This window comes from Molossus molossus, unplaced genomic scaffold (assembly GCF_014108415.1).
Source record: "Molossus molossus isolate mMolMol1 unplaced genomic scaffold, mMolMol1.p scaffold_m16_p_3, whole genome shotgun sequence".
NCBI lineage: Eukaryota > Metazoa > Chordata > Mammalia > Chiroptera > Molossidae > Molossus > Molossus molossus.
The window spans coordinates 6,272,131-6,289,471 of NW_023425366.1; the positions used below are offsets into that span (position 1 = coordinate 6,272,131).

The following is a 17,341-nucleotide window of genomic DNA, read 5'->3' on the forward strand; positions in this document are numbered from 1 at the left end:
CTCTTTGGCTAAGAGTAAAAAGCAGGTACAGAAATGTCTCTAGAAATAAAGATAGAGCTGTTCCAGACCAGCGGCAAATCAACTTCGTTCTGCAGAGTGATCTGCAGAGACAGCCAGGGACGTTGCTTTCCCATGGACCAGCTGAGGGCAGACCCAGCAGACTGAATCCAGGTTCCTAGACATGAGCTGCGAGCAGGCTGATAGGAAGGCACGTGCCTTCGGAGCCCTTTGGGAAACAGCCCAATACTTCTCAAGCACATGCTAGAAGCCACTTGGACACAAGGACCGTGGCAGCATCCGTACCTGGATTCTAAATGCTGAGATTGTAATCTAGTGGCTTCGGATATATAGAGACCTACAGCTTTAAATACATTCAGGGGATAATCTGGTGACCAAATAAATCAAATCTCATGACAAAGTTGTATGTCATTAGGGGGGACTGATCTCTCAAAGGGAACATCCAAACAATGTGAATGTTACATGTAAGGAGAGTGTGTGGGAAGAAACGATTCAGCCGGGTGCTGCTTCTCATTAGCTATGTCTGTTATCAGTCACGATGACAGTTATAATCACACTGAGCATGGGCAGGCGACAGAAGACCTAGAAATGCTAGACAGAGCTCTGTCAGGATGATGTGAGAAAAAAAAAATTTCCATGATAATACCTCAAATGTGTTTTGTTTAAGGGAAGAATCGTAATCCATCGCCTTTATCTGGTTTTATTAGCTAGTATTTTCTTTGTACTCACTTTTATTATCTGTACAATGAAACTAATTTTGAGGGCTTTAATTCATTTCTTTTTCAAAGTGTGGCCTCGTGATCACCTGTTTTTTACTCAGTAAAGGCATATTTCTCAAACTAAAATGTGATAAGTCACCTGGGATCCTTTGAAGATGTAGATTCTGACTTCACAGGTCTGGGATGAAGCCTGAAATTTTCTCCTAAGAAGCTCCCAGCGAGCATTGCTGCTACTCTGCTCTTGTTTGACTAGCAGGAATGTTATTTAAAAATGATAATAATAGGGACCCTGTGTGTGTATGTGAGTGTGGGTGGTGAGTGTGTGTGTAAATTCACAGGGCCACGTACGTCAGGGGAATCGATCTCTGGAATTAAGCCTGAAAATCTGCATTCCCAAGGGGCAGCCCCTCACCTAACTGTATAAACAGTTAAGTTTAAGAACTACTTGGTTAAATGACCTAACTGTCCGAGTTCACATTCTACTATGACGTTAGGGGAATCTAGTCCCACCTTCGTGTTCTCCTAGGTCCTAGGTTGAAGCAGGACACATCCTCAGACTTCACGAGACGTCTGTTCCTTGAGCCTGTGACATGCAGACAGATGCCAAGCCCCTGCCTCTGTTCACCATTCAACTAGGTCTGCTCTTTCCCTGTAAGGTCTAAGATAAAGCCTTTTGTATCATCCAAAGTTACGAGATTCTTTTTCCAAATTAAACCCAAGCTTCTTTTGGAACTCAGCTAAAAATGAAAAGGAAAAAAAAAAATAGCATCACTGTTTTTTTGTTTGTTGTTTTTAATTTAACCTTATCACTGGCTTTTCTGGGGCTACCCCCTACGGTTCACTGTGAATTCCTTTCATGCCTCCTCTCCACAACTCAGCTTATTCCAGGAAAGATTTACATAAATAAATACCTTCTATAGCATGTGATACAGATTAGGGACATTAAAACCTAGTACATGAGTTCTTTCCCCTTAAAGAGATATTTGTTTCTGTTATTGTTATTCAAGTGTTATTGAATACAGCACAAAGTAGGATGGTTCGCATTCAGCCTAACAATGGTTTTTAATTTTCTTTTCTCCTTTCCTTACAGTATAAGCAGGTGGAACAGTACATGTCCTTCCATAAGCTACCGGCCGACATGCGTCAGAAGATCCATGATTACTATGAGCACAGATACCAAGGCAAAATCTTCGATGAGGAAAATATTCTCAACGAGCTCAATGACCCTCTGAGAGAGGTAAGATGTCTAGTCCTGGTCTCCCTGGTGCCTGAGCCGTGTTTGCTCTGCTGCTGGGAAATTCTCAGGTCCATGCTATAACATACTCAACATAAATATTAGAACTAACTGATAAGACATCATTTTGCCCTTATTCTTTCTTATGTTTTCCCATATACATGCTTTTAATTATTAAAAAACGCAGGAAAGTTGTTTTAATTATGATTCCCATAACTGTTTATTTCTATGTCCGTAGTTATTAAAATCCCTTCATGTGTCCTGACTGTCCATCTTCCCAGTATTCCATCCTCTTGTCTCATCCGCCCATAACTATGTCTTTATTTTACTGATTTCCACTCTTCTTCCCTGTTTATCCCCTGGACTCTGCTCACAGACTCGAATAACCTGTTGCAAGTAATTAATTTCTTATAACCTCATTACAACACTTTTTTGCTTTGTGTTTTCTTTCCATCCCTCCCCAGAAATCTCCCTTCTGCCCACTAGAATGTTCTTGTCACCCCCAGACTGAAAGAACATTGTCTTCATTGTTCACATTTCTTGCATTGCTTTGCTCTTTTTCCTTCCTTTTACTACCAACCTTGTCAAAAGATTCCTAATGTAATCACTGATTGAGTTGATCTCTACTTTTTTAACCAAATTGTTCCCTTGAAAGTTATCAATAACCTGTTATTCATCAAAACCTTTGTCTTTGAGCCCTTGTTGGTAACATATAAACTGTTAACAAAACACACATTCTGAATCTTTTGGGGGCAGGAGCGACTTTAACACTGAGCCATAACTGAGCCATTGACTTGACATTCTGCCTTTCTGAATTTATTCTCCTGTATTTATTTCATCTCACAATTCGATTCTGGAATTTGAGCTCCAAGTGCTTGCCATAAGCTCCATTTTCTTAAAGCTTCATGATCTCGCCCAGCCCCGTGCGTATGGTAAGCTATTTCATAAAGTAATGGAACCCTTCAACACTAAACCATTTATCTATTGAAATGTCTCTGTAAATGTTTTAGTCCTTCTCTCAAGTCATTTGGCATATAAATCTTTTATTCGTTTTTGAAACTTTTTCTGCTCTGCACAGTCAGTCGATCACCAAATGCCATCAGTGGTGGTAACCCCTCTTCCTCCCAGACCCTGGCCAGCACCCTAAGCTTCCTCTCACAGGGCCTAGCCATACCGTAGCCAGTTGCTTTCCAGCCTTGGGTCTGTTTTCCGTACTATTTAAAGTTTCATCCATGCCAGAGTCATCTTCTTTCATGAGTACAAGCTGGTCATTTCTCTGCTCTGAAACGTTCAGGCTGCATGACAGATGAAATCACGGGGAGCCACCTTCGGCCCCTCACCTCGCCTCCTGTGCTCAGGGCAGCTGCATCTCCAGCGTCCTTTTCCCGATGTCCTGCGTGTTCCAAAGCAGCCCGGGGCCAAACTGTGCGCTTGCTGTTCTGCAAAAATCCATTATGATTTCTCACCCTTGCATCAGACGTTTCCCAGAAATGCCTCTCGTGTGTTAGCAAAATCCTAAGTACGATTTCTTTCTTTATGCCTCCTTGGGTTTCCAAACTGGATCTGAGTGCTCTTTCCTCTGACTCCCCAAGCAGTCAGTCCATAAATCCGAGGAGCTACTTACCCATTCTATGTTGTCACTATTTTTTTCACAGTTATTTTCTGCACTTTTGTCTTGGAGGTTCCTTAAAGGCAAAGGCCATTTACTTTAACATTTTCTTGAAATTCCTAGTACATGTACTATATATTAAGTACCCAATAAATCTTTTCATTCCAACTAATGGCCTTACCATTTTGAACCATTCTTAATTTTCTGTATCCAAGAAAAGTTATTTATATTTTTTGCTTGTTTATATTTCAAAAGCATTAAGATATCAATTAAGAGTTTGGTCAATAAAAGGAGCTAGATATCTCCTATGTAACTGATTAGCTTATGTTCCCTACAAAGTCCTCCACCAAATAAGAAGGGATAAATCTTTTTGCTTTGGGAAACATAATTTAAACTTGTTGTATTTGAAAACAGTAACATTGTTTGTTTGTTTTTGTTTTAAATCTGTCTGTGTGCTTTGCTTTATCTCTGTTGGAGTACTGGATTCGTATGAAATCCAAGTCCCTTTCACTAAGGGGCAGAACCTCAGGACGCTGGAACCACATTGGGTTGTCAGAGGTCTTTTAGGGTTCCCAGGAGGGGGGGTTCAGGCCCTAGCATGGAGAGATGGGTAATCCAAGAGACAGTATCAGGGATTAAGACAGATCAAAGCACAGGAGAAAACAATAAAAAAGATTTATTGTAAAGACGCAGGAAAAATAAGGATTGCAGAATCAAATGTTATGGACGGACTGCAGAAGGACTATAGAAAAAATGAGCATAAAAATGAACCCTAAACCCTGCTGGTGTGGCTCAGCGGCTGAGCGTCGACCCCTGCACCACGAGGTCACTGGTTCTATTTCCGGTCAGGGCACATGCCCAGGCTGAGGGCCCGATCCCCAGTGGGGGGCGTGCAGGAGGTGGCTAATCAGTGTTCTCTCCCATTGATGTTTCTATCTCTCTCTCCTATCTCATATGTTTTTAGCGGGAACCGAACTCGGGTCTCTCAGGACCGCAGGCCGACGCTCTAACCGCTGAGCTAAACCGGCCAGGGCATATCTCATACATTTTTAAATGAACCCTAAGAATCTGCCTGCTTAAATGTGAAGCATTCCTTTGTGCTAGAAATTCTCAATATATGTAACATCAGGATAACAAGAAAAATGTCCTAACCATGTGTGTTTTATGAATTGCCTTCTCTTGCCATGTTTTCATTCACTCTGATCATCAGTAGAACATATTCCACTTTCTGTTTTTCCCCCATAAAGTCATCCACAGACATCACTCCAGTTTCCTCATTTCCTGTGACTAGTCTGTCATGAAGTTATGACGAACTGTTTTCCTCATATTGTCACATGTCATAGTTCAGGGCCTTGGCCTCTACCTCAGCGCTGAAGGTGCGTTCTCAGCTCTGCCCCCGCCTGACATTTCACCAGGCTCCAATGCATTGCATTTCATGGTCACCTCGTTGACTAATGTAACACTTGTGTTCGAAGAGGTTACTCTCCTCTGATCCAGCTCATTGTCTTTTATCCTCTGCAAGAAAACATCTGAGCTTCTTGACATGGCACATGAGATGCTCCATGGCCCGACCCTGTCTTCATTTCTTTGCCGTGCTTCCAACAGAAAATGGTTGACAATTCGGGGAGTAGGGACGCTGTGGATGGCCTCTTCGCCTTCCTTCATGCTACCCTCTTTATCTTCAATCCTTCCTACTCAGCTTACCTCCTTCTTTCCATGAAACACTCTTACGGGACACAGCCTGCTTCCTACATTGTCCCTGACCACTCTGTCTCTGTCACTATACTTATCATTGTCAGTTGGTTCGTCTCTTTCAAAAGTATGAGTTCCTTGAGTGCAGAGGCTGTGTCTGAATCTATTTGCATCTAGTGACCATCTACAGTAGGAACTCATTAAATATGTACTGAGTGAATGCTTCTAAGAGAATGAAGAATGAAAAACAAGGTTATAATCAAGGCTACTTGATAAAAGCAGAGATCCTAGAAATGGAACCGAGAAATGCTCAAACACGCAACACCGTCGAAAGGTGAGAACAGCGTTCTCCATTTGTTTGCTCTTCGGCCTTCGCTGTTTCTGGCACTGGAATCTCCCCGAAGCCCACGTTTAATGTGACACTGAACGTGGGCCTCATTCACAGGGAAGCTGGATGAGTCGACTAGGGAAAAGGGGACAGCTTTGGCAGAAACATAACAAAGGTTGAATCTAAAGAAGCCACACATGTTTTCCGAAGAAAAAACCAGTGGGAAATATATCTTGCTCCCTAATACATGGGAGTATTATGTACCTGCTCTATTCAAGTCATAGTGGTAAATCACAAGAAATATATTTTAGATACAGAAATACGTTATTCACCTTTCAGAAGCTGCCTTCCACTTGGAAGATGAGGCACGAGCTAGACACAGGTGTATCGTGGTCACTGTTGTGCCTCTGGTGTCGGGAAGTCCATGGCCCCTAGAAGGCATTGAATGATCAATGAGTAAATGTCACATCACTGAAACTAGGACTTCAGAAAGGGAAAGCTGGGTTCTCTGACGCATATTTTGTGACAGAGGTAAAAATATGCAATGTGCTTTGTATACACATGTACATACCACGTACAATTGTTAATCATGTATGTACAATTTTGAGTCAACAACCATCCATCATCTGTTGTAACAAGTCCTTTAACTTAAAATGCTTTTTTATTTTTACTATCTCATTTTTATGAAAGTATTTCACATAATTTCAGATTCTAATGTGTACTTAAGAGCAGCGATTTTTGTTAATACTAGTCTGGGAACTCAGCAATGTATAAAAGTGGATTTTAGGTCAAACCTTCAGACTCTCCAAACCTTATTAAAAAACAAAACTGTTGCTTAAAAATACAAAAAAGTAGAATGTGATGTTTAGGAATGTGAATGTTATTCTATATTCACAATCAGTTACATTCACATTATATTTTATCCATTTTATTCCCCAGCCTTTTTTTTCAATGTGTTTGAAAACTTTTAAATATGAAATGTTTTAGCATATAAAATGGCAGACAGAATTATGAATGTGTGTGACCTTTGGAAGCTCTTACAAAAATCTTATATCGTGCATTTGCAAATTAATTCAGTTAATAGATATCTCAAAAGCACTGCTTTATTGAAAGCATTCTTCTATTTCCATTTCTGTGACAGAAATTAGATGCTTTATCTTTTTCATATGACGGAGACAAATTGCTGAAATGCCCTTCACAAATACCTGGCTCATGCTTAATGCTCAAATCTCAACACAAACGTTGCCTCCTCAAAGAGGCCATCCCTGAGAAGGTCATCTAAACTAATTCCCTGGCCCGCGCTCTCATCACATCAGCCTTTTTCTCGTGCACACATCACTCTGTTGTCTTGTGGTCCCTTCAAAGTTATTTCTGAGTTGTTCATTCCGTTACGTGAACTCTGGCCCCAGAAGGCAAAGACTTTGTTCTGACTTCCACCATAACCCCAGCCCCTAGACAGTACATATTGAATCATTCCTTGCTGGATAAATAAACACAGGCAAATTAAATAAGGATCTTACACTTGGCAAATCTTCTCAAAGAATCTTTGACCGTTAGAGCTTGGAGAGAGCATTTTGTCAGCCAAGTAGTGGAGCTTGGATGGCTAGGAAGAGTGCCGCCCACAGCTACAAAGTACTTGGCCAAGAACAGTCTTGGTGTCACTTTAGGTCATACTATGGGCAACATTGTTTCGAACATGTCACACAAAGATGCTGGCCTCCTTCCAGTCTTCGATTGTGTGGATATCTGTGCTGTAGGGCAGGAGGCCCTATTTTGCATGTGGTGGTTTATATATTTTTTAACTTTCTTCAGTTCTTTGCCTTAGTGATTTATTGAAGAGTCAGCTTGCGGAGTGAGGGGTAGTTCAGTAGCATACCACTGTAGGACATGTATAAATATTCTGTCCAATCTTTAGAACCCAATCAAATCCATGGAATAGAAAGGAAATACTTCTTTTTCTTGTGTTGAAACGTGGGTGGGGAACCCCTCGGGGTGTAGAGGATTCTGAGCGGCAGGTAAAACTGCGTGTTCGTCTTGGGGCTAGACCATGGGACCTCTGTACGAGGTCTACGAGAACGGGCAGCCATCTGAGCCGTGACTGTAAAGCCATCTTACAAAATCATCTTCATTTCACTGGGAGCCAAAATACATGGGCCAAGAAAGTAGAAGAATAACTATAATTTTCTGAGAAAAATTCTTAAGATAGTACCAGAAACTTGGCATTTTAAATTACAGCTCTCACGTTGTGATGTATTATCTAAAATCTATAATCTTCACTGTCTAGTTGCTCTTTGGCTGAGCCTGATCAGACTTCAGCGTCTGCAAAGCTGGACTTGAGTGACATCTAGAAGGGGAGGTTGGTAGTAGATTGGGATCCCAGTCGTTACCTGGCCTGGGTCTCCCTGGTGAGCCCTCCCCCATGTCTATAACATATTCCTAGTTTCCCCCAACTGCACAGAAGTAGTCAAAGGTTTATGTTTTGAATGGTTTAAATCCCTTTTGTGATATTCTCGGTGCCATTAATAGTCATACATATCCTTTCCACCACATAATTGATGATGAATGAGAACTGGCGGGGGGCGGGGGGGAGGCGGTGAAACCAACACCCTGACTCCACAACCTGCTCTGTACGTTTCCACGACTTCATAACCTGCGTGTACGGACCTTTCTCTTCTGCAGCTGCGAGTGGTCATCACAGCAACTGCCTCCTAGAGTTGCTATAAAGGTTAAATGAGAAAAAGGCATAAAGCTATTACACAGCTACCTGGCACAGCTATTACACGTGAATGTAACTCTTGGTATCTCTGTGACCGGTGGAGAATAGGAAGGCCCCCGCCCTTGGGGTGGCTAGTTTGGTGAGAGAGAGAAATGTATAGGAGTATCATGGTGCTGTCAGTCCTGGGGTAGGTCCTCCAGAGCGTGTCACCCACACAGGGGCCCCCAGCCAGCCCTTCACATCTCATTTCTTTGGGGATTTATTCAATCTGCTAATAAACTCTTCTTTCATCTTAACAGCCAGCTTTCTGGAAACGTGTCTTAGTATTAAAACTTGGCGTTGACACATCAGGATCCTGAGACCATGAACGCTTTCATGAGAGCCTGCAGGATAGTTAAAACTGAACACTAATCAGGCAGAGTCAGTGAACTGTATAACTGTGACGGTGGGAACCTGTTGGAATGTGTACAGAGGAACAGAGTCTATTTTTAGCATGATCCGATTTATACTGATTCGATTAGAGCAAAATGGCAAACTGAACAGTGGAGAAAGAGGTTATTGCCCTTCCCAGCCTGGCTCCAAAGTTCAGAACTGGTCTATTTTTAAACAATGAGTGTGAAGAGCCATGGGCTGAAAATAGGTACAGCTCATGTGTCCCGGGAGAATATAAGGCGTCAGTATATTTCATTTCCACAGACCATGAGTCGGGTTGAGAGTATAATACTTCTGACCTTTAATCTGTCGAGTAAACTGTTAGGGAAGACAGCATAATTTGCATGCATATTTATTAAGTGCAAAGCTAAATCATTTTTTTTAAAGTACATGCTTATCGATTTTTTTTTAAATGCCTTCTAAAAATGTGTTCAGCTAAAATGCACTAAAACGGGCTAGAATCATAGTACTGTAAAGCTATAGAGAAACCTTATAAATTATCACATACTCATATAATGGTCAAAGTAGCAAAAGGACAGGAAAATTAGATAAGTAGCCTGGTCATTTTGTGGTCATATTTCTGAGCAAAGAAAATTGGTCTTCTCTCTGTTGTCCTAGGGCTTTTCTCCAGCACCCGAGATTCTAGAAGACCAATAGATAAAAAACATTTATTGATTCCTTCATGTGTGTAGGACATTGATCCAGGTGTGAGGGGAAGGTAAATAGTAAAATGTGGTTTCCAGTCTCAAGGGCCTTACTCTATGCTTGTAGAAACAAGGTATGAATGCAAGAAAAAAATATGAAGAAAAATTAAAATGCATTACTAAAAATACAAGACATGTAGGAAGTCACATATGGTTAATGGCCAGAGAAGAACAGATACTATATACTAAAATTCAAAACAGATTAAAGAGCCCTGGCCAGCGTGGTGCAGTTGGTTGGGTGCCGTCCTGTGCACTAAAAGGTTGCTGGTTCGATTCCAGTGGTCATGGCCCGGTTGTGGGCTCAATCCCCAGTCCGGGGGAGAAGGCAGCCGATCAATATTTTGCTCTCACATCAGTGTTTCTCTCTTTCTCTCCCTCTCCCTTCCTCTCTCTCTAAAAATCAATTAAAATGTTTTTTAAAAGATTAAGACTTGCCTGGCTGGTGTGGCTCAGTGGTTGAGCATCAGCTAATGCATGAAGAGGTCTCTGGTTCGATTCCCGGTCAGGGCACATACCCAGGTTGTGGGCCTGATCCCCAGTGGGGGACATGCAGGAGGCAGCCAATTGATGTTCTCTCTCATCGATGTTTCTATCTCTCTCTTCTTCTCCCTTCCTCTCTCTAAAGTTAATAATAATAATAATAAAAGATTAAAGACTTAAAAATAGGGAAGAACCTTCTTTTTTTCTTCTTTTTATCCTCATGCAAAGACATTTTTCCATTTTTTATTCAGATAGATCAGGAGGGAGAGAGAGGAAGAGAGAGAGAGAAACATCAACGTGAAAGGGACACATCAAGTGGCTGCCACCCACACAACCCAACCAGGGCCGGGGACACACTGCAACCGAGGTACATGCCCTTAGCGGGAACCGAACCCGGGTCTCTCTGGACCGCAGGCCAACGCTCTAACTGCTGAGCAAAACTGGCCGGGGGGACAGGGGGGAAGAACCTTCTTGACATAGGTCTTGGCACAGCAAATCCTTTCTTCAGATGACTCAATCTCCCTTTGGGTTTCCTTCCCCAAGGGAAGAGCTCAGCCGGTGCTGGAGGGGGCGGGGCGCGGGGGGGCGGAAGGGCAGCTGCCCCCCCCACCTGTGCCCACTGGGGCGCCGGCTCCCAGGGTGCAGAGCGACCTGCAGACGGTTCCTGCTCGCAGTCGGGAGGCTGCAAGTTGGAGCCGAGCATGTTCGCAGATCAGATCCTCGGGGCCTCTCCGCTTTGCTTGCAGGGGCCTCCTGCTGCCGCAGCCCTCACAGGGCCCCCGCTCTGTGCCCCCACACCCTTGGTGACGCCGTGAGTGCCCCAAGTTCCTCTCACAAGGACACCAGTCAGAGTGGAGCGGGGCCTCCCTAACCGCTTCCTTGTGACCGCATTACCTCCCCAATGGCCTCCCTCCTCCGACTGCAGTCACAGTCTGCGGTATTGGGAGTTGGGGCGTCCACCTAGCGGTCTGGGGGTGCAAACGCTCGTCACCCGTGCGGTGCTCCGCTGGGACGTCACTGGGACACGGACGAGTGAGCCACGCGTCTCGGGACACCCGCGATTCCCGCAGGCCCACGCACGTGCCCCTGCGCTGCTGTCTCCGACCGTTTCTCTTCCCGCGCTGGTACTGGGGGACATGAGCTTATGTGGATTGTGTTCTAAAACTCCATAGACAGGTTTTTGTCACATTCTCCAAACTACCTTCTCTAAGAATTAAATCTTTTCATCACTCCACTGCCCGGCCCGCCCTGAGTTAAGCATATGCTCTAGTTTAGCCCCTGATGGACGTGTTTGCTGGACTGGACCGTCCATCCACGTGTTTTCACCAGGTCGGGTGGGCTGAGCTCCTCTGCACCTCACACCCTCCTGGGTCTGGAGCTGCCTCCTGAGGGTCTTCACCGGCCCCTGCTGAGCATTGGCCTGGGGCCGCCGCGGGCTCGGGTGCAGCCTCGGATGCACTTCCATTGCCCAGAGGCGGTTCTTTGACTCAGTTTGTTTGCCTTTCTCTTTCTTTTATGATCGGCTTTGAGTGAATGCTAAGAGAATGCTGTGTCGCCGGCTGTCATTCTGCACGGTCCCTAGCAGAGCAATATGCTCCTAAATTCTAGACAGGCGAATCCGTGGGCCTAGACCGAGGCGGACTCCACTTGAAACTGCCCCTGCATTCAGCCCTGAGCTTTAAATGGGAGCTCACCCCAAAGCCCAGCTAGCCGCTCTGAAAGCCCTACCTGCAGGAGACAGGAGCCCCCCACTCTGCATCCGAGCATCCATCTCATCTCTTTCACAAGCAGGCCCATTTCATTCCAGCCTCTTAATCACAACAGGCCATTGTATACGTAGACATTTCAGGCTAATTACCTCTTAACTCATAATTTGAAGGAGACTATTAATCTAGCAATTAATGATAAAGCTGGGTTTCAAAACGCATTATGGTAAAAATGCTAAAGGTTGTCCGTGTCGAAGAATCTACTGCGTACTCTTTATTGCTGTGGAATTTTTCTTAATTAACGATGAATGACATCAGGTGGAGTACTGTGAGGCCATTAGAAAGAATGGCAATGAGCCCTGGCCGGTTGGGCTCAGTGGTTAGAGCATTGGCCTGTGGACCAGAGAGTCCCGGGTTCGGTTCCTGCTAAGGCCACATACCTCGGTTGCAGTGTGTCCCTGGCCCCAGTTGGGGTCCTGTGGGTGGCGGCCACTGGGTGTCTCGCTCTCTCTTCCCCTCTCTCTCCCTCCTGCTCTGTCTGAAGATAAATGACTGGCAATGCCATCTGCTCTCATAATGAGAATTATTTTATATTGTAAAAGTAGGGGGTAGAAGAAACAAATATTGAATGTCTGTTGTGATCACAGCTGTATTAAGCTGAATAGAGATTATCTTAAGGGCGTACATAAACATCTTAAATGGCTTTCATGAAGGAGATGAGAATACAGAGATTTTTACAATATATTTTAAGAAAGGTGTGTATATTAATTTTGTTTTCAAAGATTTTTAAAAATACAATTTTTTACAAATGTAAAAATACTTTACTGACATGGAAAAATAATAAACTAATATTGAGGCACTCTGTGTTCATCATCATCATCTCCCTTTGTATCGCTAACGCCTTTCATTCTCCCAACGTAAATACAGGGTGGGGCAACAAAATGAGGTTTACAGTTGTGAGTATACAAAACACAGAGTTGATTCTTGTATCATTTATTAGTTATTGTATTATTTTCCATATGAACAGCTGTAAACCTACTTTTTCCCCACCTTGTTTAAAGGGAAGTTTTTCTTACCTTTGAAGTTCATTACATGGTTTTTGATATTCAAGTTATTTAGGGGTTGTAGTAAAACTTCTCTAAGAAAAAGACGAGGTGTTCACAACTAAAGCAATAGCTCACTGTGAGTGCTCCCTGAGAGGACCCAGACACCAAAGGAAATGTTTTGAGTTCAGGAAATCGAAGTAGTACCTAACTTGCAAGTCAACGTGTGGATAAGTGTTCGAAACATTCATAAGCAGTAAGATCTGCTGGTGTGGGCTGATTTTCTCAGACATGCCGTTAACATCTTGCAGTGTAGAGGACAAACCACCATACAAATGTAGCCCCTTTGGGAATGCGGAGGGAAATCTCATTTTCAAATTGCCCCGTATGCGTCCTTTTTATTTAAAAAAATGAAATTTGTATGTCATTTACAAGTCACCTTTCACATTTATGTTATCAACAGGTCAGTGTTATCATAAGGATCCTGTATTTTATGCCTGACCAAAGGGGATTTTAGTGACTATGCCCTAAGAATATCTTGTCATTTTCTTCTACTGAACCTCTCTGCCCCCATCTCCTCTTTTGTCTTTAATAACCAGTCCCTAACTCAACATTTTTTTTTTCAATCAGACCCATATCCTCTTAACTGATTAGATTGAAATATTTATTTCCTTAAAATTTTATAGAATATATATATTCATATATATATATATATATATATATATATATATATATATACACTTTACCTTTGTCTGCTCTTAAACCAGTATTGTAAACCAGTATTGTTGATAATGGTTAGAATGGTTGGCAATAGATAACATCCCGAGAACTTTGTTTAATCATGGCGTTTAATCATAGCAGTCATCTACAACAGAGTTGCTAATGTTCGCTCTTATTTTACAGGTGAGAAGGTTAAGATTTCAAGAGTTGCATTTCTTTTTATGTGTACAGAGCAAGTTATTTGGGAATCAGAGACTGAGCCCAGATATGCAGAGAGAGAGAGAGCGAGAAACTAGCCCATGCTCATGCTTTATAATTATCTTACACTGAATATATACATATGTATCTTTCTCCCTCAACTAGGTGTAAACTTTCAGACCCTTCTGTATTTTAGGAACCGTGGTTCCACACCACCTCTTGTAACTTGGAATGTGTTGTTGCAAGTAGAGACTTTGAGTCACATCCCCTACACAATTATATTTGGATTCTCGGAATCTGGATCGAAGCCTAGTAAACTGTATTTTAGAAAAATACTATAAATATGTCCACGGATTTACCAACATCCTTTGGCAGGTCATTAAATGTAACAGCAGCTCTGTTGAGTTAAGGTTACTCAGTGAGCCCGCCTGGCATGGCTCAGTGGGTTGAGCGTCATCCCTTGAACTGAGAGGTCCCGCTTTGATTCCTGGTCAGGGCACATGCCAGGGTTGTGGGTTCGATCCCTAGTAGGGGGCATTTGGGAGGCAGCCAATTGATGTTTCTCTCTCACTCACATCAATGTTGCTATCTCTCCCTTCCTCTCTCTCTAAAAAAAAAAAAAATCAATGAAAACATATTAAAAAAAAAGATTACTCAGTGATTTATTCTTGTAATGAAGGTAATTAAGGTAATTATATTTAGAACTACCCTGCTTAAAACTTTTTAGAACTATACTGTGTAGAATAAAATAATGTAGAATGGAGGAAAATTAAATGTTTCACACAATGGAACTTTCCGTAATTATACTTAAGTTATCAATAAGGAATTGTAGTGCAAAAGGAGCCTTAAAATATTGCTATCCTTTTCCATTCTAACCAAACGATATTGCTCAACTTTTCCCTATGTCTCCGAGTATACATGGTTCCAAAGCACAACTTCATCATTAGCATAATCCTTCTTGAAGCAAATTAAATATATCAAATCCCATTTTTCCTGGTTGTCACCGAGTTAAACAAGCCGGGAACAAATTACCAATAAAACAATAGCAGTAAAACACAGCACTAGGAATGGAAAAGCAGGCCACAATGAGGAGGAGATAGGTACAGTGCATCTCCCAACTAACCAAGAACTCACGTAAGAACTGTTACAATAGAAAAACCAGGAAAACTCTTGACTGGGCACGTCACCAAAGAGGATACTCACCTGACCAATAATGAGCATAACAATATTAATCATTGGGGAACTATACAATTAAACCACAATGAAAAAAAGGAAAAAAAATAATGAGATATCTCTGCATGTCTACTAACCGCTAAAATTATGATAACATCAAATTCTGTCGCAGATGCGGGACAATTGGAACTTGATGTGTTGCTGCTATGTAAGAAAAAGAATACAGTCCTTTTAGAGAACAGTTGGCAGTGTCTGCTAGAGTAATACATGCTCGTCTGGTCACTTAGCAACGCCAATATACAGTAATATTCAAGAGAAAGCCATGCACACGCCAGGCTTATTTTATGAGCCTAAATGTCATGAAGAGGAGTCGCTAGATTGTGGGACAGCTATAAAGTTTCACAGAGAGATAATGAATGGATTCCTTTGAGCAATCGCGACAGTGTGAAGTTGTGCCGCAGTGTTATACTCTGCATTTCTGCCAGGTGTCCCTCGATCCGTAACACACCCAGAAGAGTTGTTCACAGACAGCAGGGTGTTCGTAAAATAGACTTCCAAATAGTTCTTACTATAAAAGGTGAGAGAACAATAAAGAGAAAAATTTGTATCATTCAACTCAAGGAACATAGGTAAAAGGAATCTCTTTATTATTTTTGCTTGAAAACTCTAATTTTTCTCTGCAGTCTGACTTGTTTTCAGTTTCCTCCACAGAGCCTGTGTCATTTTCCATGTGAAATCAGTACCTTTTAAACCATCAGTGCGGCCATTGTCATGACATAATCTTTGTCTTCTTTAACTGCATTTCACAACTTATCTTCATGCGGTTTTTATAGGCGTATTTTAACAGTAAAAAGTGTGTTTCTTTATCCACCTAATACTTCTTTCTCAAGTTAGTTGCATGAGAAAGCCTTCTAAGAGTGTTCGGTAACCGTTCACAACAGAAATGGAACGAGGCTTGGTGACCAGTTTCTTCCCACTGATGAAACACCAACTTCCTTCTGTCCTCTCCGTCTTCTTCCTTTCTTTCCTCCTCCCTTCCATTCATCCATCCGTGCACGCATGTTTATATTTACTTAACGCATATTGGATGTGTAATATATGCCTGTACTATGCTGGGAGCTGTGATTACAAAATTCCAACACGAAAATAAAATGAGCCGTTACCTGAAGAGATAAGTAGATTATTAGAATTTATGTAGTTTTAGGTTCTGAATTAAAATTACAATGTTATTCTATCTATCAATCTATCATCTATCTATCCAGCTATCCATCTATCTATCTATCTATCTATCTATCTATCTATCTGCCTATCTATCTATCTATCTATCTATCTATCTATCTATCTATCTATCTATCTATCATCTATCTATCTATCTATCTATCTATCTATCTATCATCTATCTATCATCTATCTATCTATCATCTATCTATCTATCATCTATCTATCATCTATCATCTATCTATCATCTATCTATCTATCATCTATCTATCTATCTATCTATCATCTATCATCTATCTATCATCTGTCATCTATCGATCGATCGATCGATCGATCGATCTATCTATCTATCATCTATCTCTCTATCTATGTGAAACGCTAGTACGTGTTCTCCCTGATGGGCAGCATATCTCTCCTGTGTCTGTTTACTTCCAGGAGATAGTCAACTTCAACTGCCGGAAGCTGGTGGCCACGATGCCGCTGTTCGCCAACGCCGACCCGAACTTCGTGACCGCCATGCTGAGCAAGCTGAGATTCGAGGTGTTCCAGCCTGGAGATTACATCATTCGAGAAGGAGCCGTGGGTAAAAAGATGTACTTCATTCAACACGGCGTTGCCGGCGTGATCACCAAGTCCAGTAAGGAAATGAAGCTGACCGACGGCTCTTACTTCGGAGGTAGGTGCCGGGAAAGGGGCCGAGAGGACGGGGTTCGCTCCGGTGTTGTCTCCGTTCGAAGTTCGGGATGTCGCAATGTGGACCTGTTGGCTTTGACTATAAATGTGTATGTGAAATCCGATACAAAGCGTCTACAATGGTATGTTTTCAGGTATCAGGCCTTGTCAAGCTCAATGTTTACATGTTCCTCGACACCGAAAAAACACTAGTGTTTTCTTTAGAAAAAGGCAAGGAGTCCGCCTTCAAATATCTGCAGGTTTATCCTGAAGGAGAGAATTCGAGTGACTCTCCTTTTCTTCTCATCAGTGAGGTACTCGGGATGTGCTCCTTAGGAGGTGGTCCTTGTCACTTTGGAGTCACGCTCCATAGACGCTAATGTTCCGTCTCCCCGGAGGCCCCCCCATCGGAATCCCTGTACCCCAGCTCTGTGTCTCCATAGCACTTCTCATTGCAGAGTCCTGGTCTCGGTCTCCCTGATGCTGAAAGTGACCGCTAGTGACCGCTAGTTCCCCGGCTTCCTGCAGGCCCCCGATGGCAGATGGGTGTGGCATCGGAGAAGCTCTGAGCAGTCAAAGATGCCCAGGCCCTGGCCTCAGAGGTTCTGACTCAGGAAGTCCAGCCCAGAGACACAGTCTTATTTGTTTGTTTATTAGAGAATAATCAACCAGTATATCT

General features: G+C 42.5%; 1 protein-coding gene across 1 annotated transcript in view; it reads left to right on the forward strand.

Moving 5' to 3' along the window:
• The window catches only part of HCN1 (hyperpolarization activated cyclic nucleotide gated potassium channel 1), a 334,018-nt gene that overhangs the window by 271,807 nt on the left and 44,870 nt on the right, over nucleotides 1–17,341 (forward strand). The window contains exons 5-6 of the mRNA XM_036280637.1: nucleotides 1,828–1,974; nucleotides 16,426–16,666. Of these exons, the coding sequence (XP_036136530.1) occupies nucleotides 1,828–1,974; nucleotides 16,426–16,666 (388 nt within the window). The remainder of the gene's footprint in view (nucleotides 1–1,827; nucleotides 1,975–16,425; nucleotides 16,667–17,341) is intronic.